The sequence below is a fragment of the Hyla sarda genome, chromosome 1 (assembly GCF_029499605.1).
Source record: "Hyla sarda isolate aHylSar1 chromosome 1, aHylSar1.hap1, whole genome shotgun sequence".
Lineage (NCBI taxonomy): Eukaryota > Metazoa > Chordata > Amphibia > Anura > Hylidae > Hyla > Hyla sarda.
Window position 1 is genome coordinate 6,182,194 of NC_079189.1, and position 27,546 is coordinate 6,209,739.

The 27,546-nt window shown below is 46.4% G+C and overlaps 1 protein-coding gene and 1 long non-coding RNA gene across 5 annotated transcripts; one reads left to right on the top strand and one right to left on the bottom strand.

Annotated features, from left to right (window-relative positions):
* Positions 1 to 1,296: 1,296 nt before the first annotated feature.
* Positions 1,297 to 11,811, bottom strand: LOC130292960 (uncharacterized). Of its 2 annotated transcripts, none has more exons than XR_008848161.1 (3): positions 11,678 to 11,811; positions 3,221 to 3,280; positions 1,297 to 1,735 (listed from the first exon to the last, which is right to left on the bottom strand). It is a non-coding gene; the product is annotated as an uncharacterized LOC130292960 (long non-coding RNA). The 2 variants fall into 2 exon arrangements; XR_008848159.1 differs by lacking the exon at positions 11,678 to 11,811 and adding an exon at positions 8,997 to 11,303.
* LOC130292598 (rho-related BTB domain-containing protein 2-like) lies at positions 11,795 to 24,224 on the top strand. 3 transcript variants are annotated; one of them, XM_056541582.1, is made up of 10 exons: positions 11,795 to 11,878; positions 17,272 to 17,473; positions 17,562 to 17,665; positions 18,984 to 19,169; positions 19,241 to 20,205; positions 22,353 to 22,471; positions 22,916 to 23,066; positions 23,497 to 23,585; positions 23,829 to 23,934; positions 24,046 to 24,224. In XM_056541582.1, the coding sequence occupies exons 2-10, from the start codon at positions 17,282 to 17,284 to the stop codon at positions 24,222 to 24,224; spliced, it is 2,091 nt and encodes a 696-aa protein (XP_056397557.1). In that variant the 5' UTR covers positions 11,795 to 11,878; positions 17,272 to 17,281. The 3 variants fall into 3 exon arrangements, with proteins under 3 accessions (XP_056397557.1, XP_056397565.1, XP_056397549.1); XM_056541590.1 differs by having other exon boundaries at positions 11,822 to 11,947; XM_056541574.1 differs by lacking the exon at positions 11,795 to 11,878 and adding an exon at positions 11,991 to 12,185.
* The last annotated feature ends 3,322 nt before the right edge of the window (positions 24,225 to 27,546 follow it).

Genomic DNA, 27,546 nt, shown 5'->3' on the forward strand with positions numbered 1-27,546 from the left:
GGGGGGGAAGACTACCTGTCTGCTGTAGGACATACCTACATAATGGGGAGGCTACTTGCCTTCTATGGGACATACCTACATAATTGGGGGACTGCCTGCCTACTGTGAAACATACCTACATATTGGGGGGGGGGGGGAACTACCTGCCTTCTGTTGGACATACCTACATAATGGGGGGGGGGGGACTACCTGCCTTCTGTTTAACATACCTACATAATGGGGGGGGGACCACCTGCCTTCTGTGGGACATACCTACATAATGGGGGGACTAACTGCCTACTGTGGGACATACCTACATAATGGGGGGGGGGGCTACCTGCCTTCTGTGGGACATGCCTATATAATGGGGGGACTACCTGCATACTGTGGGACATATCTACATAATGGGGGGGGGACTACCTGCCTCCTGTTGGACATACCTACATAATTGGGGGACTACCTGCCTTCTGTGGGACATACCTATATAATGGGGGGGGACGGGGACTACTTGTCTACTGTTGGACATACCGACATAATAGGGGGACTACCTGCATACTGTGGGAAATACCTACATAATGGGGGGGGGGGGGGGAGACTGCCTGCCTACTGTGGGACACACCTACATAATGGATGGACTACCTGCCTTCTGTTGGACATACCTATATAATGGGGGGACTGCCTGCATACTGCGGGACATACCTATATAATGGGGGGGACTGCCTGCCTCCTGTGGGACATACCTAAATAATGGGGGGGGGGGGGAAAGACTACCTGTCTGCTGTAGGACATACCTACATAATGGGGAGGCTACTTGCCTTCTATGGGACATACCTACATAATTGGGGGACTGCCTGCCTACTGTGAAACATATCTACATATTGGGGGGGGGAAACTACCTGCCTTCTGTTGGACATACCTACATAATGGGGGGGGGGGACTACCTGCCTTCTGTTTAACATACCTACATAATGGGGGGGGGCCACCTGCCTTCTGTGGGACATACCTATATAATGGGGGGACTACCTGCCTACTGTGGAACATACCTACATAATGGGGGGGAATGCCTGAATACTGTGGGACATACCTACATAATGGGGGGGGGGGGGGACTACCTGCCTACTGTGGAAAATACCTACATAATGGGGAGGCTACTTGCCTTCTATGGGACATACCTATATAATGGGGGACTACCTGCCGTTGGGCATACCTACATAATGGGGGGACTACCTGCGTACTGTTGCTTTAAATATCTGTTAATGGCATTAAAATAATCTGGCATTAAAATGTATCTGTATTCAATCCCCTTATGCTCCTGTATGCTAACCTAGATGTAACATACATGAATGAATACTACCGTCAGGCAGCTGCTGTAAAGTCTTCATAAAAAGGTTTAGGGAACAAGGAGATACAATGCTACATGACTACATACATTTGCAAGTATTTGATTATACTGGTTGTGCTGTACAATATCAATAAATCATGGTGCACCCCTCATACCGGTGGATTTTTATGACCAGCAGGTATCCTACTTCTTCTGTACCCATACACATCAGCTTTAGTACCGATACTTCTCTTCAGAAAGACCTAAAGGTCCTCAAAGAAAGTTCTTCTTCAGGTTAGATATTATAGGTGCTACATGTAGATCATAAGGTGGTGGCCTTTAGTTCTATGGTCCCTTTAAGATGTGGTGAACCTGCAGCGTCTCAGCCTTGGGACAAGTCCCGTTATTCACAGCTGTAATCCTAAAACCCAGATCCTGAATAATACAGAATTATCCGAATAATTAGAAGTTAATAACACAGTAAAAAAGTAAAAAACCAGGTCCAAGGTCCCTGAGAACTAATTTGGTCTAATAACCCAAGGCCGGAGATAATCCAAGAATCAGATCAAATCTTTCCTCTTTCAAAAGAAAGAAAAATCAGTCTTAGTTTACACCGAACACATCGTAAATTGGTCGGCTAAAGAAAATAATCCACATAAATCCTATAAACTGCTCCGCAGAGAACACAAATCCACAAACAACCTATAACATAGGGAAGATCAGGCTATATGGATCCTACAACTCACCCTAAAGAGTCTGAGAGAAGGCTGGGGAGTAGGAATGAGATGGGGAGTCAGGCTGGGGACTAGGAAAGAGCCAGGCTGGGGCTATGATTCAGATGGGGGTAGCTTACTAGGATTCAGATGGGGGCAGCTTACTAGGATTCAGATGGGGGCAGCTTACTAGGATTCAGATGGGGGCAGCTTACTAGGATTCAGATGGGGGCAGCTTACTAGGATTCAGATGGGGGCAGCTTACTATGATATAGATGGGGGCAGCTTACTATGATATAGATGGGGCAGTTTACTATAATTCAGATGGGGGCAGTTTACTATGATTCAGATGGGGGCAGCTTACTACGATTCAGATGGGGGCAGCTTACTACGATTCAGATGGGGGCAGTTTACTAGGATTCAGATGGGGGCAGTTTACTAGGATTCAGATGGGGGCAGCTTACTAGGATTCAGATGGGGGCAGTTTACTAGGATTCAGATGGGGGCAGCTTACTAGGATTCAGATGGGGGCAGCTTACTAGGATTCAGATGGGGGCAGCTTACTATGATTCAGATGGGGGCAGCTTACTAGGATTCAGATGGGGGCAGCTTACTAGGATTCAGATGGGGGCAGCTTACTATGATTCAGATGGTGGCAGCTTACTATGATTCAGATGGGGGCAGCTTACTAGGATTCAGATGGGGGCAGCTTACTAGGATTCAGATGGGGGCAGCTTACTAGGATTCAGATGGGGGCAGCTTACTAGGATTCAGATGGGGGCAGCTTACTAGGATTCAGATGGGGGCAGCTTACTAGGATTCAGATGGGGGCAGCTTACTAGGATTCAGATGGGGGCAGCTTACTAGGATTCAGATGGGGGCAGCTTACTAGGATTCAGATGGGGGCAGCTTACTAGGATTCAGATGGGGGCAGCTTACTATGACTCAGTTGGGGCAGCTTACTATGATATAGATGGGGGCATCTTACTATGATTAAGATGGGGGCAGTTTACTACGATTCAGATGGGGGGGGGGCACCTTACTATGATTCAGATGGGGGGTGGGGGCACCTTACTATGATTCAGATGGGGGTTGGGGGCAGCCTACTATAATTCAGGGACCCAGTAATTTATGAATACAAAATACACATGTGCTGTACTTCAGTAATCACTTTTCTCCAGATTATTTCTTTTCGAGGACAACTTACATATAGGAGCCTTTTTGTGTGAATTTTTGTGGTCATCTCAATGAGGTTTCACTGCACGTCCTGCAAACCAGCGGAAATAGAGAAAAACCACATGTTCCTAAAATAACCTCAAAACTGACAAAAGTAAAAATGAATAAAAAAAATTACTGAAAATAACCTGATGAACATCAGACATTGCTTCTGAATTGTGGTTCAACTGGGTTCAACTGAATCTTTAATAAACCGGTCCTGGACAGAAATAATGGTCCCTGAATGTAATATGTTGTTGCATAACATTTTGGGGCAGTCACTGCAATCCAGCGAGTTCTGTAACTCTCCATGAGACTTCTGCACTTGTCTTCAGGTAACTTGGACCACTCCTTATAAGATACTGCTTCAGATGTCTTATTCTATAGACCTGATATATAGTCGTATTCTATAGACATCCTATACTCTACCTGATATATAGTCTTATTCTATAGACATCCTATACTCTACCTGATATATAATCTTATTCTATAGACATCTTATACTCTACCTGATATATAATCTTATTCTATAGACCTGATATATAGTCGTATTCTATAGACATCCTATACTCTACCTGATATATAGTCTTATTCTATAGACATCCTATACTCTACCTGATATATAGTCTTATTCTATAGACATCTTATACTCTACCTGATATATAATCTTATTCTATAGACCTGATATATAGTCGTATTCTATAGACATCCTATACTCTACCTGATATATAGTCTTATTCTATAGACCTCTTATACTCTACCTGATATATAGTCTTATTCTATAGACCTCCTATACTCTACCTGATATATAGTCTTATTCTATAGAAATCCTATACTCTACCTGATATATAGTCTTATTCTATAGACATCCTATACTCTACCTGATATATAGTCTTATTTTATAGACATCCTATACTCTACCTGATATATAGTCTTATTCTATAGACATCCTATAATCTACCTGATATATAGTCTTATTCTATAGAAATCCTATACTCTACCTGATATATAGTCTTATTTTATAGACATCCTATACTCTACCTGATATATAGTCTTATTCTATAGACATCCTATACTCTACCTGATATATAGTCTTATTTTATAGACATCCTATACTCTACCTGATATATAGTCTTATTCTATAGACATCCGATAATGGGAGGGGTGAAATAGAATGGCACAGGGGGAATTTAATATAATGGCACGGGGGGGAGGGGGAGGGAATATAATGGCAAAGGGAGCATCAGAGAAGGAGGAATATAATGGCACAGGATGTGATAAGGGGGGGGGGTTAACTGGCACAGGATGGTAGCAGCTTTTCTATTGCTGATACTGGTACTACTTTGTGCATTGTCGACGCGCAACACAATGCATGCAGTTGGCAGTATAGCAAGGAGTGTGTCACCAAACTATCCCTATAGAATAAAACTAAATATCAAGTAGATTATAGGATTTATACAGAATAAGACTATATATCAGCTAGAGTATAAGATGTCTATAGAATAAGGCTATATATCAGGTAGAGTATAGGATGTCTATAGAATAAGACTATATATCAGGTAGATTATAGGATTTATACAGAATAAGACTATATATCAGCTAGAGTATAAGATGTCTATAGAATAAGGCTATATATCAGGTAGAGTATAAGATGTCTATAGAATAAGACTATATATCAGGTAGAGTATAGGATGTCTATAGAATAAGACTATATATCCGCTAGAGTATAAGATGTCTATAGAATAAGGCTATATATCAGGTAGATTATAGGATGTCTATAGAATAAGACTATATATCAGGTAGATTATAGGATTTATACAGAATAAGACTATATATCAGCTAGAGTATAAGATGTCTATAGAATAAGACTATATATCAGGTAGATTATAGGATGTCTATAGAATAAGGCTATATATCAGGTAGATTATAGGATGTCTATAGAATAAGGCTATATATCAGGTAGATTATAGGATGTCTATAGAATAAGACTATATATCAGGTAGAGTATAGGATGTCTATAGAATAAGACTATCAGGTAGAGTATAGGATGTCTATAAAATAAGACTATATATCAGGTAGAGTATAGGATGTCTATAAAATAAGACTATATATCAGGTAGAGTATAGGATGTCTATAGAATAAGACTATATATCAGGTAGAGTATAGGATGTCTATAAAATAAGACTATATATCAGGTAGAGTATAGGATGTCTATAGAATGAGTATAGGATGTCTATAGAATAAGACTATATATCAGGTAGAGTATAGGATGTCTATAGAATAAGACTATATATCAGGTAGAGTATAGGATGTCTATAGAATAAGACTATATATCAGGTAGAGTATAGGATGTCTATAGAATAAGACTATATATTCTATAGACATCCTATAATCTACCTTGTAACATCTGTGCTCTGGCCAGACACGCTGGCCGTGCGTGCTCTGTCATGTCACCGCTGCCGGTGGGGCTGGGATTCGAATCGCAGGACTCGCCCGCATGCGAATCCCAGCCCATCACTCACCTCGTCGTCCTCGCAGCCCCAGTGCGCATGCCCCCGCCTCCTAGGGCACGCGTGCGCCAGAGCTCTCATTCTTAAAGGGACAGTGCTCAATTAATCCAAGTGTCTGCACCTGTCTCCTGTCCTTAAATATCAGCTCCTCCTGTTTCCTGCCGTGACCATAACAGTAAGATCCGGCCATGGATCCCGCTGGGGTGCCTTTGCCAGATGTCTTTGATCTTCCCACCGTCACGGCTTAACACGGAAATTACCTCGTCTGGCACCTGTGTTCCAACATCCACCTCTACTGTCTACTTTGCCTCCAGCCAAAGAGGCTATGGAAGTGGACCGTTTTCACTTAACGCAGCAGGAAAAATACCATCGATGCAATGAGAATTTGTTCCTATATTGTGCCAGTCCAGAGCACTTTCTCAAAGACTGTTCTATACGTCCTCCGAGTTCGGGTGAACACTCTCAACTTGGACAAGTAGGAGTGGCTTCCTTAGATGTTAATATTACCTCTCCTTGCTTGACCACCGCTGTTCAAGTATTTTCCTCTGCCAAGTCATCTTTTATCGCTTCTGCTCTTTTGGACTCTGGTTCTGCAGTTAACTTCATTGGTGCCTCTTAGGTCCATAAACACCATCTTCCAGTGTCCCGTCTTGCCAAGCCCTTCTACATCTCTTCTGTTAATGGACAAAATCTGAATTGTAAGGTGCAATTTCGCACGGAACCCCTCGTCATGCAAGTAGGGGATATGCATAAGGAAAAAATTGTGTTCTATGTGCTACCACATAGAACACAATTCAGAGCTTCTTCTTGGTCTTCCTAGGTTTTAACGTCATTCTCTACATCCTGACTGGAAAACTGGCGAAATTATTTGGGGACAATTTTGCCATGATCACTGTCTTGTTCCTCCTGCGATACCTTCCCGGCCTGTTAAACTCAGACGTAAAGTCTTGAATTGGGGACATTCTTCCTTGCCAGTGGGACACCTTAGTAGACAGAAGACCCCATGACAAAAGCCTGCAAGTTCCTTACAGCCTTTGCCCATTCCAGAAACCCCTTGGTCTCTAGTTGTGGGGAACACTTTGAGTTCCAAAGACGAGGGGGAGACCAAAGGGGGGGGGGGTACTGTAACATCCGCGCTCCGGCCAGACACGCTGGCCGTGAGCGCTCTGTCATGTCCCCACTGCCGGCTGGGCTGGGATTCGCATCCCAGGACGCGCCCCCATGCGAATCCCAGCCCGTCACTCACCTCCCTGTCCTCGCAGCCCCAGTGCGCGTGCCACGCCTCCAAGGGTGCGCATGCACGCAGGAGCTCTTATTCTTAAAGGGCCAGTGCTCAATTAATCAAAGTGTTTGCACCTGTCTCCTGTCCTTAACCCCTTAAGTACAAGGCCCATTTTGGCCTTAAGGACCAGACCAATTTTATTTTTGCATTTTCGTTTTTTCCTCCTCGCCTTCTAAAAATCATAACTCTCTTATATTTCCATCCACAGACCCATATGAGGGCTTGTTTGTTGCGTCACCAATTTTACTTTGTAATTACAATACTTATTTTACCATAAAATGTACGGCGGAATCAAACTAATATTATTTATGTGGGAAAATTTAAAAGAAAACCGCAATTTAGCAAATTTTGGAAGGTTTTGTTTTCACGCTGTACACTTTCCGGTAAAAATGACATGTTTTCTTTATTCTGTGGGTCAATACAATTAAAATGATACCCATGATTAGATTCTTTTCTATAATTGTACCGCTTAAAAAAAAAATTTCAAACCATTTTAACAAAATGTGTATGTTTGAAATTGCCCTATTTTGACTACCTATAACTTTCTCATTTTTCCGTATATGGGGCGATATGAGGGCTCATTTTTTGCGCAATGATCTTTTTCGGAATAAAATGTGACAAAAAGTACCGCAATCCGTTCAAAGTACCGCAATGCCGCAGATGCCGTGATCTGTATTGATCACGGCATTAGAGGGGTTAATGGCGGACATCCGCGCAATCGCGCATGTCCGCCATTACCGGCGGGTCCCTGGCTGCTGATAGCAGCCGGGACCTGCCGGGCATGACGCGAGCACCACTCTGGTGCTCGCGATCATGTCGGCGCGTAAATGTACGTCATGGTGCGTTAAGTACCACGTCACCATGACGTACATTTACGTCCATTGTCGTTAAGGGGTTAAATATCAGCTCCTCCCTTGTTTCCCTGCCGGATCTTTGGTTGTCTATTGCCATTGTGAAAGTCCTGTGTCTGAGTTGCTGTGTATCTGTTCCTAGCTACCTTCCTACCCTGCACCTGTGTTCCTGCCCTGACCTACTGCCATCTTGCCACATCCTGCCAGTCTCCTATGCCACACCACCTCCCAGCTACTTGTGTGGACGAGTTGTGTCAGGGGTAGCGACCTGGGTGCCGCCTGCTGCAGCAAGACCATCCCACTTTGCGGCGGGCTCTAGTGAAAACCAGCGGCACCTTAGACTCCGCTCCCTGGCGCAACTCACGTCATCATCCACACAGGCCCAGAGGATCCACCACCTACCGTGACCATAACATACCTGATATATAGTCTTATTCTATAGACATTGTATACTCTACCTGATATATAGTCTTATTCTATAAACATCCTATACTCTACCTGATATATAGTCTTATTCTATAGACATCCTATACTCTACCTGATATATAGTCTTATTCTATAGACATCCTATACTCTACCTGATATATAGTCTTATTCTATAGACATCCTATACTCTACCTGATATATAGTCTTATTCTATAGACCTCCTATACTCTACCTGATATATAGTCTTATTCTATAGACATCCTATACTCTACCTGATATATAGTCTTATTCTATAGACATCCTATACTCTACCTGATATATAGTCTTATTCTATAGACATCCTATAATCTACCTGATATATAGTCTTATTCTATAGGCATCCTATACTCTACCTGATATATAGTCTTATTCTATAGACATCCTATACTCTACCTGATATTTAGTCTTATTCTATAGACATCCTATACTCTACCTAATATATAGTCTTATTCTATAGACATCCTATACTCTACCTAAGATATAGTCTTATTCTATAGACGTCCTATACTCTACCTAAGATATAGTCTTATTCTATAGACATCCTATACTCTACCTAAGATATAGTCTTATTCTATAGACAACCTAAAATCTACATGGTGTATAGTCTTATTCTATAGACATCCGATAATCTACCTGGTATATAGTCATCATATACTCTACCTGATATATAGTCCCATTCTATAGACATTCTTGTATACTCTATGCACAGCCTCACTCATATAGGAGTTGTCAATAGATTTTTCCTCTTATTTATTGAATCCCTCGAAAGTCTGGTTCAGAAAGGGTTAAGAGAATGAGCAATTTGCCCGGGTAAATAATAGTAGGTGCTGATCTAGCAGAGCTGTAGAGTGTTCACTATATTGTATACATGTCTTCTCCTGCACTCAGTTGTGCCCCCCGGCCTGTGCTGAGTGCACACTTCCCTTGTGTACGTGGATTAACGCCTGGACCCAGGACAGAGAAACACAACGTGAGCCCAGAAATCAGCCGATCCCTATAAATGGTGGATGCAGCAGAGCTGAACATCACGAGCCTACGTCTACCCTGAGGTCCTGAACCCTGCAAGGTAATCCCCATCTACAGGACAACATCCAAGGACATCTTCTACGAGGGTGGACTCTACCCTGAGGACAGTCTGATCTCCCCATCTACATTTATAGTCTGTGTGGAATCTTCTGGTCCAAGATCTCTTCTCAGATCCAATGCAAGTGATCTACTCCTTAGGGACAGAGATTTCTCAATCCACTCCTGGGGCTCTGCCTCTTCTGATCCAGTGGCGAAGATCTCATTTAGATCTCCTTTCCTTGACCTCAATGTTCCAGGTGTGATATTCCTTGATCTAGTATAGGAGATCCACTCTTTATAGAGATCCCTTAACCTCATCCTGGTGTTCTGTTCTCCACTTAAGCAGTACTAAAGACTCCATTTAATGGGTTCAAGAAAAGGAGATCTGGAGGTGTCTGGAGGGTACAGAGGGGTATAGGACTGAATAAGAGGACTGAAGTAGCTGAAGAAAACAGAGGGATCTAGAAGGCACACAGGGGTAAAAGGCCCCAGGGATGATAAGATATAGGGGGCAGGGGGTACAGTCATTTGGAGAGGGGAACCAGCAGTGCCCAGAAAGTATAGAGGGTTAGTGAATGGACAGGTGAGGGTCCATCCATTTACTACTGATCACACGCGAACACTAGAGGTGGTCACAGAATTATATGGACTGTGATCTCATCCGGGCTCCCTTGATATCATGTAGATCTGTCACTTATAGTCAGTCTCTCCTGGGCTCCATTGATGGGATGTAGATCTGTCACTTATGGTCAGGCTCTGCTGGGATCTGGTTTGGGCTCCACTCATGGGGTGTAGATCTATCATAAAAGGTTGGTCACTCATGGGATCTGGTCTGGGCTCCATTGATGGAATGTAGATCTGTCATTTATGGTCGGTCTCTCCTGAGCTGCATTGGTGAGATATAGATCTGGTTGGTCTCTGCTGGTATCTGGTCTGGGCTCCACTAATGGGATGTAGATCTGTCACTCATGGTCAGTCTCTGCAGGGATCTGGTCTGGACTCCACTGATGGAATGTAGATCTGTAATTTATGGTCGGTCTCTGTTGGGATTTAGTCTGGGCTCCATTGGTGGGATGTAGATCTGTCATTCATGGTTGGTCTCTTTTAGGATCTGGTCTGGACTCCATTGGTGGGAGGTAGATCTGTCATTTATGGTCAGTCTCTTTTAGGATCTGGTCTGGGCTCCATTGGTGGGATGTAGATCTGTCATTTATGGTCGGTCTCTGCTGGGGTCTGGTCTGGGCTCCATTGGTGGGATGTAGATCTGTCATTTATGTTCGGTCTCTTTTAGGATCTGGTCTGGGCTCCATTAGTAGGATATAGATCTGTCATTTATGGTTGGTCTCTGCTGGGATCTGGTCTGGGCTCCATTGGTGAGATGTAGATCTGTCATTCATGGTTGGTCTCTGCTGGGATCTGGTCTGGGCTCCATTAGTGGGATGTAGATCTGTCATTCATGGTCGGTCTCTGCTGGGATCTGGTCTGGGCTCCATTAGTGGGATGTAGATCTGTCATTCATGGTCGGTCTCTGCTGGGATCTGGTTTGGGCTCCATTGGTGGGTTGTAGATCTGTCATTTATGATCGGTCTCTGCTGGTATCTGGTCTGGGCTCCACTAATGGGATGTAGATCTGTCATTTATGGTCGATCTCTTTTAGGATCTGGTCTGGGCTCCATTGGTGGGATGTAGATCTGTCATTTATGGTCGATCTCTTTTAGGATCTGGTCTGGGCTCCATTGGTGGGATGTAGACCTGTCATTTATGGTCGATCTCTTTTAGAATTTGGTCTGGGCTCCATTGGTGGGATGTAGATCTGTCATTCATGGTCGGTCTCTTTTAGGATCTGCTCTGGGCACCATTGATGGAATATAGATCTGTCACTCATGCAGGTAGATTTATCAAAACCTGTGTAGAAAAATAGTGGAGCAGTTGCCCATAGCAACCAATCAGATTTTGGCTGCAATTTTTAAAAAGGCATCTGAAAAATGAAGTATATGATTGGTTGCTATGGGCAACTGCGCCATTCTTCCTCTACACAGGTTTTGATAAATCTCCCCCGTCCTCTCTGCTGTTGTCTGTTCAGTCAGTCAGAATGAAAAGTTTTCCAGGTGTTGCCAATAGCAACAACTGAAAATATCTCCTTTTTCTACTACCCACAATCCCCAGCACAATGTTCCCCAGCTTTAGTAACACTACCTGGCATGCTGGGAGTTGTAGTGTAAGGCGGAGGGGGGTTGCTCTACTAGATGGTCATGGTCTCCTCCGATAACACTCACCAGTAAAAGAGAAGCCACGTGTGCCTGGGCGGTACCGGTCCCTTTAAGCGGAGCAGTCACATGAGTGGGGCGTGGTTTATGACGTATCGGACCTCAGGTGGGCGGGACCAGGCGTTTCTTTTGTTTATAAGCAAGAGGTTGTGTGGCAGGAGAGGCGTGGCCTGAGAACTCCCGGGCGACCTGTCAAACTTATCCTGCCAGGTGATTGGCCGCCGTCATGCAGGGGGCGGTGCTCTTCTTCTTGTTTCATGCTTAGTTATTGGTAAAAAGGTGTGTCCGCAGTTAGAGGGCGGGGCGGTAGTCAGCTGGTCGTCCTGTGATTGGCTGAGGGCGTGTTCTGGGCCTAAGCGCCGCAGTGATTGGCTGGCCCCTGATGGTAGCGGGGCTGCAGCAGCTGGATGCTACACACACAGCCCGGAGTCCGGGGATGATGAGAGCGAGAGGACGGTCCGGAGGGCGGCGGAAGAGACGAGAGGGGCCCCGGTGGGAGGACGCTGCACCAGCACAGGCGAGAGAATGACCGCTATAGGCGAGAGGGGCCCCCGGTGGGAGGAGCCAGACACGACCACTATACATCCTGTTATATATATATATATATATATCCCCCAATAGTAAAGGGGCCCCCGAGGGGAGGAGCCAGACATGACCTGTATACATCTTGTTATATATGTCCCCCCGTCCCCATAGTGCATGGATAGAGGGGCCCCCGAGGGGAGGAGCCAGACATGACCCGTATACATCCTGATATATATGGACACCCCCCCCCCCCCATAGTACAGGGATAGAGGGGCCCCCGAGGGGAGGAGCCAGACATGACCCGTATACATCCTGATATATATGGACACCCCCCCCCCCCCATAGTACAGGGATAGAGGGGCCCCCGAGGGGAGGAGTCAGACATGACCCGTATACATCCTGATATATATGGACACCCCCCCCCCCCCCATAGTACAGGGATAGAGGGGCCCCCGAGGGGAGGAGTCAGACATGACCTGTATACATCCTGTTATATATGTCCGTCCCCCCCCCATAGTGCATGGATAGAGGGGGCCCCCGAGGGGAGGAGCCAGACATGACCTGTTATATGTCGTCCCCCCCCCCCCCCCCCATAGTACATGGCTAGAGGGGCCCCTAGGGGGAGGAGCCAGACATGACCTGTATACATCTTGTTATATATGTCCCCCCGTCCCCATAGTGCATGGATAGAGGGGCCCCCGAGGGGAGGAGCCAGACATGACCCGTATACATCCTGATATATATGGACACCCCCCCCCCCCCCATAGTACAGGGATAGAGGGGCCCCCGAGGGGAGGAGTCAGACATGACCTGTATACATCCTGTTATATATGTCCGTCCCCCCCCCATAGTGCATGGATAGAGGGGGCCCCCGAGGGGAGGAGCCAGACATGACCTGTTATATGTCGTCCCCCCCCCCCCCCCCATAGTACATGGCTAGAGGGGCCCCTAGGGGGAGGAGCCAGACATGACCTGTATACATCCTGTTATATATGTCCGTCCCCCCCCCATAGTACATGGCTAGAGGGGCCCCCAGGGGGAGGAGCCAGGCATGACCTGTATACATCCTGTTATATATGTCCGTCCGTCCCCATAGTACATGGATAGAGGGGCCCCCAGGGGGAGGAGCCAGACATGACCTGTATACATCCTGTTATATATGTCCGTCCCCCCCCATAGTACATGGCTAGAGGGGGCCCCAGGGGGAGGAGCCAGACATGACCCGTATACATCCTGTTATATGTCCCCGCCCCCATAGTTAATGGCTAGAGGGGCCCCCAGGGGGAGGAGACAGACATGACCCGTATACATCCTGTTATATATGTCCCATCCCCCCCCCCCACTCCCCCCATAGTACAGGGATAGAGGGGGCCCCAGGGGGAGGAGACAGACAATACCTGTATACATGCTGATATATATGGACCCCCCCCCATAGTACATGGATAGAGGGGCCCCTGAGGGGAGGAGACAGACATTTCCTGTTTACATCCTGTTATATATGTCCCCCCCCCCCCCCCCCAAATAGTACAGGGATAGAGGGGCCCCCAGGGGGAGGAGTCAGACATAACCCGTATACATCCTGTTATATATGTGTCCCCCCATAGTACATGGCTAGAAGGGGCCCCCGAGGGGAGGAGCCAGACATGACCCATATAGTTACATAGTTAGTATGGTTGAAAAAAGACAGACGTCCATCAAGTCCAACCAGGGAATTGAAGTGCAGGGTGTAAGGGGATAAGGGGAAGGGATGTAGTTTTATAATTCTGCATAAGCTTTAATGTTATTTTGTTCCAGGAATGTATCTAATCCTGTTTTAAAGCTGTTAATTGTTCCTGCTGTGACCAGTTCCTGAGGTAGACTGTTCCATAAGTTCACAGTCCTCACGGTAAAGAAGGCGTGTCGCCCCTTGAGACTAAACCTTTTCTTCTCCAGATGGAGGGAGTGCCCCCTCGTCCTTTGGGGGGGTTTAACCTGGAACAGTTTTTCTCCATATTTTTTGTATGGGCCATTAATATACTTATATACGTTTATCATATCCCCCCTTAAACATCTCTTCTCAAGACTAAACAATTGTAACTCCTTTAATCGCTCCTCATAGCTAAGATCCTGTTATATATGTCCCCCCTCCCCCCATGGTACTCTCTGCCAGTCTAAGATTGTCTGGCGTTAGAGCCTCTTCATCTGATGTATAGGCATAGAAGGCCTGTATACAGTGTTGGAGACTTTAAACGGACTAAAATGGCGCTAAGAGGGGTAGCTCCGCCCCCTGGGCGTGTCCAAAATGAAACAATACATTGCTCTTAAACATAAAATGCAATGATATTTAAAATGATATTAATAACACACAATAGGAGGCATATAATACATAATCACCTGTGATATTAATGTGGCGGGAGATAGAGATAACGTACGGGAGCTGGGGGAGGAGAGACACCGGCGACTGCGCAGTTGGGCACCGGTGTCTGGCTAGATGATGCGCGCCGCCCATAATTCAGAGCGGCAGCATCTGTGTAATGCGCACGCGTCCGCTACATTCAGAGCGAGTGGAGGATTCAGCGGCGCTGATGCTGCCGGAGATCTGAGCGGCGCAGAGAGCACAGCGCATGCGCCAATGTCATAAGATACTAGTGATGTTAGCAGGGTCCATGCGCTTCTGGATTAGCTGGATTTTTATTTTTTTATAAATGTGTGTATAGTTAGTTTTGTCTGACTTTTGTTGTTTGGAGGAAGTCTGGTAGTTTTAGCTATTTCCTGCTCATGTCGACCCCCCCCCCCCCCTTTTATTTTATTATTATAATTTTTTTTTTTTACCTTGCGGAGTTTCAGTGATCGTTTCGTCATCATGGGGATGGGTTCTGTGATTTGAGCCTGCCTACTCTGTTCCGCCTCCCGCTGCCTACTTTTTTATTATTCATACTTTCGTTCTGTGATCCTCCGTCTCTGCCCGCGGACAGGATCACATGACTTTACAGCCTCGTTTTGCGAAAGTCATGTGACTTTTTAGCCTCGTTTTCCGCAATCAAATGATGCTACCAGGCTGTGTTTTGAATTTTGTGCTGCACCAATTACGCATCGCGCGCAGCGCAGGTGCATAAAGCTGTTCCATGGTGGCTAAAGGAGGATCGCGCGTTACGAGCCAATAAGAACAAGACAGCAACGGGGATGGGGGGGGGGGAAAAAGACACAGGTGGTGGAATAAGTAATGAAGGAGGGCAAGCCAGGGGTGGACCCAAAAGGGAGTAGGAAAGGCCAAAGAGGAAAAAAGGAAGGACACAAAAAGAAAGAAAAAAAGTAAAACAATGAACGGGAAGGATGGGAAATGTAGTTTCACCTAGCCCACAAACAGGAAGGAAGGTAAAGGAAACCAAAAGACGAACGCTGAATCAACTGAGGTTAAAAAAATAACAAAAACACAAAAAGGTGACAAAAAGGAACGGTAAGACAGCTACAATACACACAACCATTAAAGCAAATTAATAAGAGCAGGGTAGTACCCCTTTAATATAATCCAAAAAAGCTAAAAGTGCAAAAGAAATTTTACAAAAATTCCAGCTCTCAAAAATCATAAATCGAAAATTTATTAAATTATATTAAAATGATACCCAAAAAAGTCAAAGGATAAAAGCAAGCAGAAACACTGACGCGTTTCGAACCGTGCGGTTCTTAGTCATGGCACATGACTAAAAACCGCACAGTTCGAAACTCGTCGGAGTTTCTGCTTGCGTTTATTCTTTCACTATTATGATTTAATACATTTTGGATTTATGATTTTTGGGAGCTGGAATTTTTGCAAATTTCTTTTGCACTTTTTGCTTTTTTTGGATACTGTTCACTCCAGGATTTGCGGCTTGGACCTGTATTCCGTGCTTCCTTCACTATCTGAAATTCCTTCCTATCCAGTGATGTATACAGGCGGTGAGCTGGTTCATTTTCTATATTGCCTTAAATATAATACATGGGGTATGAATGAGGGAATGAATGTGCGGCATATTAAAAGAGAACAACGATACAATAAACATAATGGACATAATCTATGTATGTGCGATCATAAAGGTACCGGATCTGCACAGTACAAGAAGCGGTAGGAATAGACTACTATATCACAGATGCTGCCGCTTTTAATTCTCGGCGGCGCGCATCATTTAGACAGACGCGCGCCGCCGAGAATAGTTTTTTTCCTCTTACGCAGTTTGATGAATCTGGGCCAATGTACGGGAGCTGGGGGAGGAGAGACACCGGCGCAGGTGTGTCTCCTCCCCCGGCTCCTGTACATTGGCCCAGATTCATCAAACTGTGTAAGGTCTGGTCAGCTACTCCCCTCCATGCAAACCTTAGAGGGTTCAACCATCTGCTCTCCTCCATGTCAGTCTGTGAGGGTCGGCCCTCCTTATCCCCTCTGTCCAAAGCTCGAGAGGGTTCACCGGTCTGCTCCCCCTCCATGCCAATCCAAGAAGGTCTGGCCATCTGCTCCCCTCAGTGCCGACCCAGGAAGGTCTTCTCCCATTGGTGCTGGCCCAAGAGAGTCTTCCCTTCTTCTCTCCTTTTATTCAAGCCCAAAAGGATCTGCTGAACTGCTCCCCACTATGTAGGCCCAATAGGGTCAAGCTACCTGCTTCCCTTTGTGCGAGCCTGAGAGGGTCTGGTCCTCTGCTCCCTTTTGTGCAAGCTTGAAGGGGTTTGGCTGTCTGTTCAAGCCTAAGAGGGTCCCAATGTCTGCTCTCCTGACGAGCCTCAGATGGTCCAGCTATCTGTTCCCCCTCCACACACGCTTGAGAGGGTCTGGATACTGGCTTCCCCATCAATACTCTTGATTTCCTGTAGGAACTCAGATCAACCTAATGTCTCGGACATAATCCATCCCTCCTGCCCCTTGTCCAACCTGAGGGCATCTGGCCACCTACCCCTCCTGTCCACCTTCTGGAACCCCTGAAGTATCATAGACTCGTACAGTGTCTCTGTGATGTGATATAGGGCTGTGCGTGTTCTCCCAGTTCTCTCTCCTGAGCACTTGTAGGCTGTGGTCCTCCCAGTTCTCCTCACCCTTCTGGGTATATCAGTAATCCCTCATTTCTTCACAGACCTATCTTAATGGATACTGACCTGGACTATGAGCGTCCCAATGTGGAAACCATCAAATGTGTTGTAGTGGGAGACAACGCTGTTGGAAAGACAAGACTGATCTGTGCCAGAGCCTGCAATGCAACACTCACCCAGTACCAGCTCCTCGCCACCCATGTCCCCACGGTGTGGGCCATTGACCAGTACAGAGTGTGCCAAGAGGTAGATGACAGCGAGTGAATGAAGGGGCATTAGGGGTGGATCATTTGAAGGCTTTACATTAGGGATCATCCTGTTCTGTTCCCTACAGGTCCTAGAGCGTTCCCGTGATGTTGTGGACGAGGTCAGCGTCTCCTTGCGCCTGTGGGACACATTTGGAGACCATCACAAGGACCGTCGATTTGCTTATGGGAGGTAAGACATCTCTATGGGGCTAGTCTCCTAAATTGGGGTTAAAATGCATAAAAGAGGCATGTGTGGTCTGGTGGGTAAGGGGGATGCAGGAGAAGATGGTCTGGTGGGCAAGGGAAATGCAGGAGAATACTTTATGGTGGGCAAGGGAGATGCAGGAGAGCACGGTATGGTGGACAAGGGAGATGCAGGAGGGCACGGTTAAGGTGGGCAAGGGAGATGCAGGAGGGCACGGTTAAGGTGGGCAAGGGAGATGCAGGAGGGCACGGTTAAGGTGTGCAAGGGAGATGCAGGAGGGCACGGTTAAGGTGGGCAAGGGAGATGCAGGAGGGCACGGTTAAGGTGGGCAAGGGAGATGCAGGAGGGCACGGTTAAGGTGGGCAAGGGAGATGCAGGAGGGCACGGTTAAGGTGGGCAAGGGAGATGCAGGAGGGCACGGTTAAGGTGGGCAAGGGAGATGCAGGAGGGCACGGTTAAGGTGGGCAAGGGAGATGCAGGAGGGCCACGGTTAAGGTGGGCAAGGGAGATGCAGGAGGGCACGGTTAAGGTGGGCAAGGGAGATGCAGGAGGGCACGGTTAAGGTGAGCTCAGAAGGGCAGAGGGATAAATACAAAAGAGATGTTTGAGTGTTCTGAACTTGCCTAGTTAGATGTTACATGATGTTGGTATTTTTGAATGACCGTTCCATTTGGTTTCAGTACTGGTGTGACTATAGGGGGGGTGTCTTCTTTGGATGTTGGTCAGTTAGCTGCGTCTGTGCACTCTGAGGTTCTCATCACACAGAGGTCACCTTTCCCTCCTGTCCCGTAGACTGTAGCGCACACCCATGTGACGTCTCGTAACCCCTGTGTGTGACCGGGAGGTTGTCACAGGACAGGACTGTGTATGACGGCCGCTGATATCTCTGGAATGTTCTCCTGTATCCACATGCCCCCTGTGTTTATATATGTGAGCTGAGATTCTGCTGGATATGAAAACTATTTACTCCCCCCACCTTTTACATGTTCTACTGTGTAACAAGACAATGACTGTAATGTTCCATGCTGGTTGTGTGTATATACAGAGATGATATACGGAAAAGGTACTTATGAGTGAATATATGGAGGATCCACATGGATTCATGGAGGAAAAAAATTGTCGGGAGTGAAAAGAGAAAGATAGATGTGGACTGGGGGGATACGTGGTGACAAAAAGGCACATTTAGACATGTGAATGGGGAGGGTTGGGAGTAGATAGAGACTTGAAGGTGTTGGGCTTTGTATGCACACTTTGCCCCAGCTATCATAACTTCGCCTGATGGTTTGGTTGTTGTCCTCCGCAGGTCTGACGTGGTGGTGCTTTGCTTCTCTTTGGCCAACCCTTATTCTCTGCGTCATGTCAAGAGCATGTGGATGCCAGAGATTAAACACTTCTGCCCCCGGACTCCGGTGGTGCTGGTGGGGTGTCAGCTGGACCTGCGATATGCTGACCTGGATGCTGTGAACCGTGCCCGCCGCCCCCTGGCCAAGTGAGTCTGCCTTCTGTAAAATATTGAGCCTATGGGTTTTATTGCTTAGTTAACTATATTTTTTGTCTTAGACCTATAAAGCCTACAGACATCCTGTCTCCAGAGGCTGGGCATGAAGTGGCCAAGGAACTAGGAATCCCATATTATGAGACCAGTGTGGTGGCGCAGTTCGGGGTGAAGGACGTCTTCGACAATGCCATCCGGGCAGCCCTCATTTCCAGAAGACATTTGCAGTTTTGGAAGTCTCACTTAAAGAAAGTTCAACGTCCTTTGCTCCAAGCCCCATTCCTACCTCCAAAGCCACCTCCACCCATCATACACTTCCCAGATCCTCCACCATGCAACGGCCAGGGCCCTGCTGCCTTGTTCTCCACCCCCCTGTGTGCTGACGTGGTGTTTCAGCTGTTGAATGGACAGAAGATCTTTGCTCATAAAGTCTATTTGGCCACTGCCTGTTCCAAATTTTATGACCTCTTCACAATGGAGTTGTTGCCTGCAGAGGTGAATGATGAGAAACCGACACAGTGGAGTCCTGAGTTGACTGAACCTCTGAGGACCAGTAACCTTGTCGTAGATGGGAAGCACGAGGCCTTAAATGGACAGCCACTTATTCTTAGGACTTCTGATTTGGAATGTGATGTTGGTGATGTGAACATCGGGGGGAATGCTCCTATTGGTTGTGGCAGGAAGTTATCAGATTGGGGTAGAGGCTTTGTCAGCGTAAAGATAGACACTGTAGATGATCCACTAACACAGCGCAAAAGATCAATGATGGTCGTCAAGATGGATGCGCTAATACAGGAGCAGCCGCTAAGGGCAGTGCTGGAGTACCTATATACTGGACACCTAAACCAGAGCCGGGCCGAACTCATGCAGATTGCCACCATAGCGGAGGCCTTGGAGGTCTTCGACCTGCGTATGATGGTGTCCAACCTGCTGAACAAAGAAGGCTTCATGAACCAGGAGATCACTAAAGCCTTCCACGTGAGAAGAGCTAACCGGATTCGGGAGTGTCTAAGCCGAGGTCTTTTCTCTGGTATGGAGCTTTTAAGGATCTCATTGGTAATAGGTCACCCATAAACATGTAGCATATAGGGTCAGGTCATGAGAAAAAGAAAGTGCACCCTCTTTGGATTCTACTGTTTTACAAAAAAATCATCTGGTCCCTAAGGGTAGGGTCACAAGGAGGGTACTTCACCCTGCAGATTCACCGACAGCAGTCACAAGAGCATGCTCCCTTGTAGCGCAGAGCTACCCAGCCGCATCAAGGAACTTACTCTTGTGACTGCCATGGGTGCATCCGTAGCATGGATTTAAAAAAATACCAAAAAAAAAAACCTGTTCTTAAGATTATGAATTCATTGTGATCCACACCTGATTTTGGCTTCAAAGCTGCATCAATAGCCGCACAGAAGTAAGAGCATCCTAACCCCGGATGGACCCCCGCCAAAAGCTATCACGGAGGTAGGCCTGCCGTACTCTGTGCGGATTAAACAGTGGCCAGTTCAGATGGCTGTCTGAGCTGCCCACTCAGAGCGCTCCGTGAAGTCTGGGGTCTCCCAGATGCTCTGCCCGGCTGATATGAGCAGTTGAAGCTACAGATTTATTGCAGTGAGTGCGGGACCTCTTACGGCCAGAGTGTGCTCCCAGTGTAGGCCGCAGGTTTAGGCTGCGTCAGGAGTGGCACCTGACCTCTGCCCTGGTGCAGGTGCCGTGACTACACTCCACCTGCACCAGAGCAGAGGACAAAGGTTGCAGGAGGTGGGTTCCAGCGGTCCCACTCTCACCGATCAGCATATTTATCCCCTATCCTAGGGATAGGCAGTTAATCTCCCTGTCCCACCCCTCACATACTAAACACATACTTGTCACCCAGCTATCCCAGTCTCCTGTAGAGACTATGGGGGAGATATATCAAAATATATATCAAAACTTGCCCAGTTGCCCATACCAACCAATCAGATCACTTCTCTTATTTTTAGGAAGGCCTATGAAAAATGAAAGAAGCAATCTGATTGGTTACAACTTTTCCTCTGCACAGGTTTTGATAAATCTCCCCCTATATGTCAGGAGACTGGGAAAGCTGGGTGACAGACAGTACGCAGTGCTCTGTTGGGAGTCAATGTTTAAATAAAATGTTTTTTTTTTAAGTTTTTAATATGGGAAGGACTTTTTTTTTTTTTTTTTTTTTTTTTTTTTATATATAAAAAAAAAAAGAGAACTTTTTCCCATAAAAAAACTTTAAAAATAAACCTGTCACGTGACATTAAAAAAAAAAGTATCGGCAAATACATAAAGTATTGGTACTCGGTCTTTAAAAATATGGTATTTGAACATCCCTAGCTGCTACTTACCCTCTCAATTCCTAAGGAAGCAGTAAGGGTGCACTTAAGTTCTCACACACTGCTCTTACCCTCTGGCCTAGTTTTTCTTAAATAAACAATGATAGTGTCATGTGGTGTTGTTTATCTGAAGTCCTATTTTAAGACAGACTTTTTCATGTCCTGATGTGTAAAACCACAGAATTCCGAAAGAGGATGTACGTTCTTATTTTTTATTTAGTTTTTTTTTATTTCTCTCGTGGCTATAGATTCCTTGATGATAATGTTTGTGATTTTTATTTTATTTTTTCATCATCTCGACACGGAAGGACACATCTGAACTCCTTCTTTACACCTCCGTAGTTATGGTCAGGGTATTACAGTTTTGCCCTTTTATGGGTCTCACGAGCGCAGGGTAGGACATTCTTTGTTGATATTTCGAAAACTTTTAACTATAAGATGCTGTCCTCATTCTGACCTTTGTCCAGTATTCAGCCTGCTCGGTGAGTTGTGGTTAAGAGGGAACAAGCTGACCCCAGGAGTCTTCTGAAGGTGGACTGCACTGGTAGAGGAAGCCATGGTGCTCCTGAATGGGAGCAGGTTAGGGGTCCAACTATTACCTATGTGGTAGGTAATGGTTGGATGAGTCCTGGAGAGGTGAATGTCCTTTTGCTACATAGACTGCTCTATAGGGGAAGGCCTTCACGCTGTCATTATAATCGCCTCCAACAAGGACTGACGAGTGTCTTCTAGGTGAAGTTGTACGGGTGTAGACCTAGGGTGGGGTATAATTCCAGGTTTCTTGTAGTCTCGCCTGGTTTGCCTATCCCTCCACTAAACGTGAATCTGTCCTCCCCATCAGATGTGGTGTTTACAGTGGATGACAGCCCCGTGCCTGCCCACAAGCCGCTTCTGATTGCAAACTGTGACTGGATGGTGGCCATGTTCCGGGGCTCGTTCCGGGAGAGCTTCACCCGAGGGGTAATATCACCTGTTTTGCGTGCATGTTATCCAGGAGGATGTGTATGTATATATGAAATCCTTGCAGTCACAGTGTGTGGAAGGGGGAATCTGGTGATGTGAACTACTGCTCGAATAGCCAAAAAACTTGACCCAAGTGCAGCTTTGCTCACCACTTGCTATACAGATAATCTCTGCATATAACACTACTTTAATGCTTGTGTATCTTGTCCTGATCTTGAGTACTACATGTTTTATACTCCTGTCATATCCAGAGTTGAAGTGTGGAGACGGTTGGGGTTGTGCAAACTGATGCAACCCTCACGGCCTAGCCGAATTTTCATTGTATTGTTGGAGATGCAGTATAATTTTCACTATAGCATTTATGAGTCTGATGGTTGGGTCTAACTTGCAGAGCAGTGTCCACCATGAAACCTTCATGGACATTCCTTGTCCTCCTCACAGGTCTCTCTACCTGGCACATCATCTTCCTGCCTGCGGGCAGTCCTGGAATATCTGTATCTGGGTCACTTCTCACCAAGACCTGAGCTGGACTGTATGGAGCTCCTCATCCTGAGTAACCGGCTGTGTCTTCCATACCTGCAGGCTCTGACTGGTGAGTAGCTCTGGAGTTCGTTAAACAGGGAGGGGGGTTCACATACTATAAATACACTGGGTCAACCACATACAGTTATCGAGGTCACCTGAGATCTCACAACATGATGCAAAAGACAGATGTCCTCTTAATGTTGTGTCCCTGCTCTCCATAGACTAGATGATGCGTGAGGGACACGCTGTGCGCCCGTCCTCTATAGATTATCAATGTGACCTCCTGAATGTGAGATCAGGATCAATACAAACTCCAGCGCCTGCTCTAAACTTCCAGGCAGCACATATACGTGCATGCCTTTTTTTTCCCCACCCGGACACTGGTCCTAATGTTGTTATGGGATTCCATTTTTAACGCCATAGTAATGTCCCAGGGGTCAAGGGCTCTAACATGCAGAGACAATATTATATGTAATGTGTCTATTTTCCTTTTGTAGAACAACACGCCGTGGATGAGCTCCTGGCATCCTATGTGCAGGGAGCAGATATAGATGGCCAAGTCCTACTGTATCTGGACATAGCACAGGTGAGCCATCTCAGAGGAGTGGGTGGTGATGCTAGGCCTCTCTTCAGGAGGAGCTGCTCCTAGATGGGCCTCTCGGCAGGAGGAGCTGCTCCTAGATGGGCTTCTTGCCCGGAGGAGGGGCTGCTCCTAGGTAGGCCTCCGAGGAGGGCGGGGAAGGAGGGTATATGAAGACCTGCATTTGGATGATTGGTTGACTGATGTTAACAACATATCCTGATTTATAAATCTTTTTCCCCCCCCTAGTTCCACAATGCCAAGCAGCTGACTGACTGGTGCCTCCATTACATATGCACCAACTACAATGCTGTGTGCCGAAAGTTTCCCAGGGAGATGAAGTACATGTCACCAGGTGACTTTATGCTGCTCTGCCTGTAGAGCACTGAGAAAACATGGCAGTGTAGGCTTAGTAGAAGGTTTTCTACTACAAGTTATCTCTTATCTTGTTATCTTATGTCCTCAGATAACAAGAGCCACTTTGAGCGCTGCCGTTGGCCCCCTGTGTGGTACCTGAAGGAGGAAGACCGCTACTTGCGCTGCAAGAAGGAGCGTGAACGCGAAGAGGAGCTGATCCGTAAGCAGCACATCAAGAGCAAGTGGTGCTTCTGGCGGCCATCGTCCTCCTCATCGTCTGTGTCCTGAGGCCAGTGGCTCTTGTGCCTTTCACAGGGAAGAAAATGAGCCTGTTCCTGATAATCTCCAGCTCGTGTAGTACTCGGCATCTGAGGAGCCGCCTCCCTTTTTTTTTTTAACTACTACTATTGCACTACACGGACCACACAAGCCGATGCCGACAATAACCACTTGGGATTTTCCAGACTGGGAGACACCACTGACCATCTAGCCAAAAATTCTAGATAATTTTCCTTTGTGTGATTACTGGCATCATTGTTGGGTTTGTTGGGTTAACTGCAGTGGCCAGGAGCGATACTTAGTGTTGTTGCTCTATAAGTCAGTATTTGCTGTGATCGATAGGGGCATGGATACTCTGTAGTATTATACAGAGGTGAGCAGCCATACTTGGGACTATGCTATAGTGGGGTGTGTAGAGCAGGCTGAAGTAAACTTGGTGCCCATGACAGATTTCTCTACATGCTTCCAAGCAGTCTCCCGCACCCCTTGTTAGATGTCATGACGTCTGTTACATGATGGAGTTTCCTGTTTTGTTACTCGTATATGTCTTTTGCCTGGTCAGAACATTTCCCTCCATTACATGCGTAACAGCATGTATGTAGCGGTGTTACACGCATGTGCATGCACTTTAGGGTTTTGTTACGTTTCACTAGTCTTTTTTCGTATTACGTGTATATTAAAGTGTGCCTCATGGCATTATGGGAGGTTTTGCTGTGATGGTGGTTGGCGCTTAGGTAAGTGTGATTTCTTGCTTGGCGGTATAAGTGGCCTTTTATAACCCGCGATGTCGTTTTCAGTATTAACTGTTGTTTCCTGGTCTTACATTTCAAGCTTTGCGGGCACCAACCCCACTAAGATGACCCCCCCCCCCTTTTTTTTTTTCCACAAGGTTATCGCAAAGCTCTGAACGAGGTGGACCATTGAAGATTAGTAGTACAGTGTCTGCTATAATTGGCCACACATGACGACCGTGCTGTGACAACCACCGTAAGGAGTGGTAAACTCTATGGTGTCTGGTTTGGAGCTGCTTTATTTCGCCCATACCCTAATGTTGTGCGACAGCCTATTATAATGTGATGATCAGAGTTAAGTGACGTGAAGTGGACTTCTACAAGTTACTTCTACTTGTAGCCCCCATCCACCCAACAGTTGTAGCCTATCAGTATTCTGTGGCGGGGTCATTCAGAAAGTTGCAGGTCCCATACTCAGTATTGGGTTCTCATTTTTTCCATGTGACGTAAAAGATTGGTGCAATGTTTACATATTTTCAATTCAGCCTTACAGCCAAGAGAACGTGTAATGTGATGTTTTGTAGACTCTCTGATGGACAGGGCAAGCAATTGGCACACTGCTGGGACCTATATTGGTCAGGTGGAGGTAGTGATGCCCAGGGTTCTCTTTCTGAAGGTCCATCCTGTTCTCACCATGATACTTTTCTAGATGATCCAGCCTTATAGCATGGAGGAGACCATGCAGTGCACGATGGAGGTGACGTAACAGACTGTGGCTTGGCCTTGTAGAGGCCTCACTCTGGTATCCTTGTAGCATGCAGTGAACGTCAGATGCACGATTGAGACATTTCAATAATTATTTTTTTTTCCCTCTACCACCTTTTAAGCTCTCCTATGAGATGTGATTCTTTAAAGGTTGCTTCAGCCTTCACTCCTGTTCTTGTGACCTCCATCCTCAACAGATTTAGATCTCTGAACAAAAACTTTCACCAGAAGCCTGACTTCCCAGCACGGAAGGGAAATTAGACACTTTGCATTGTTGTTTGGACTTTTTTATGCTAACCGCCTCAGTCCTTCACCTAAGATGCCAAAACAGCAGCCACGTTCCTGGTCCTGGAGGGGAGCCATGTAGGGAGGCTCTTCCTTCAAGACCAATCTCACATGTTTACAGCACAAAACCTGTCCTGCAAAAAAACAAACAGAAACAACCTGCTTCACAACCTCTGTGCCTTTTACAAACCCGATGGGAACTGGATAAGTAGTATCCTGTCACTGTAGTATTCTGACAGATGAAGTAAACCCCTCTTGCTCCACCAATCTCACTTGCCACCCCTTCTGTCTGTTTGAATGGTATGGCCCATCGCATTTGCTTGTTCTGCTTAGCTTGACTGAATGGAATAGTCTGTTTGACCTGTGTGTTGCTGATCTTTCACCACCCCTCCCTCCAAGCCGCCTATAACTCACGCTATGGGATATTAGGACCTGTTGTTTTACATTACCAAAACATGGCTCCTTCTGGCCAGAAACAGCAGCTGTCTTGCCCATGGCTGTGGCTGGCACTTATCTAAATGGAGCTAAGGTGCCATGCCAGGTTAGCCTGTAGACAAGGGTGGTTTCTGCATGATAGCAGTCAGGTTTTTACTAATCCCTTTTATGGGGCCTTCCAGGAGTTTGATGGCCTAGTCTTAGGTTAGGCCACCAATGTACAATCGAAGGAGATAACCACTGGAAACCCAGCTGCTCTTATCAGACTGCTTGGGGTGGTACGGTCCATGCTGTGATCACAATGGTTGTTATGGTATGATCCAGGGAGACTTAAGACAATCAGATTTAAGCTTTAGTTACTCAACCACTATAGGTGGCTGTCCCGTCGTTCTCTTGAACTAGCTCTTCTAAATATCCTCCTCGTCTTTTCCGTGCCTTTGCCCGGGATTGTGCAGCCCTGTGCCTTTTCAAGGTGGTTTGAATGTTTCCTGTACCCCTTATTAATTGCTTGTCATGACCCATGCCATGTGCAGACGCTTGCTTGGGATGATGGTCCTTCAAGATCTCATCAGAGCCTGGAATGCCAAGGTCCATGTCTCCCATTAAGCTGCCTTGGTTCCCAAGGTCAATGCTTCCCATCAAACTGCCTGGGATGCCAATGTCCTTAATTCCCATCAGGCTACCTGGGATGCCAAGGTCAGTGCTTCCCACCAGGCTGCCTGTGATTTCAAGGTGTTTGCGTTCCATCAAGCTGCTAGGGATGCCAAGGTCCTTGTGTCCCATCAGGCTGCCTGGGATGTCAAGGTGCATGCTTTCCTTCAGGCTTCCTGGAATGCCAAGGTGCATGCTTCCCATTGGGTTCCCATCACTATTGGGCTGCTGGAGATGCCAAGGTCTGTGCCTCTGATCAGGCTGCCTGGGATAAAATTCTCCCTCGCATGTTCCCTTTTCCTCTGATTTGACTGTGCTTGGGAATGTATGATCTTTTCATGACCTGCTCCCATCAGACTGGCTGAGTTGGTATAATCCATTCTATTTCCTTTGCTTTTACATCTGACTGCTTGAATGTTGTGGGCCACTGCTTACTATGCAATGGTCTTGCAGTGCTGTTGACA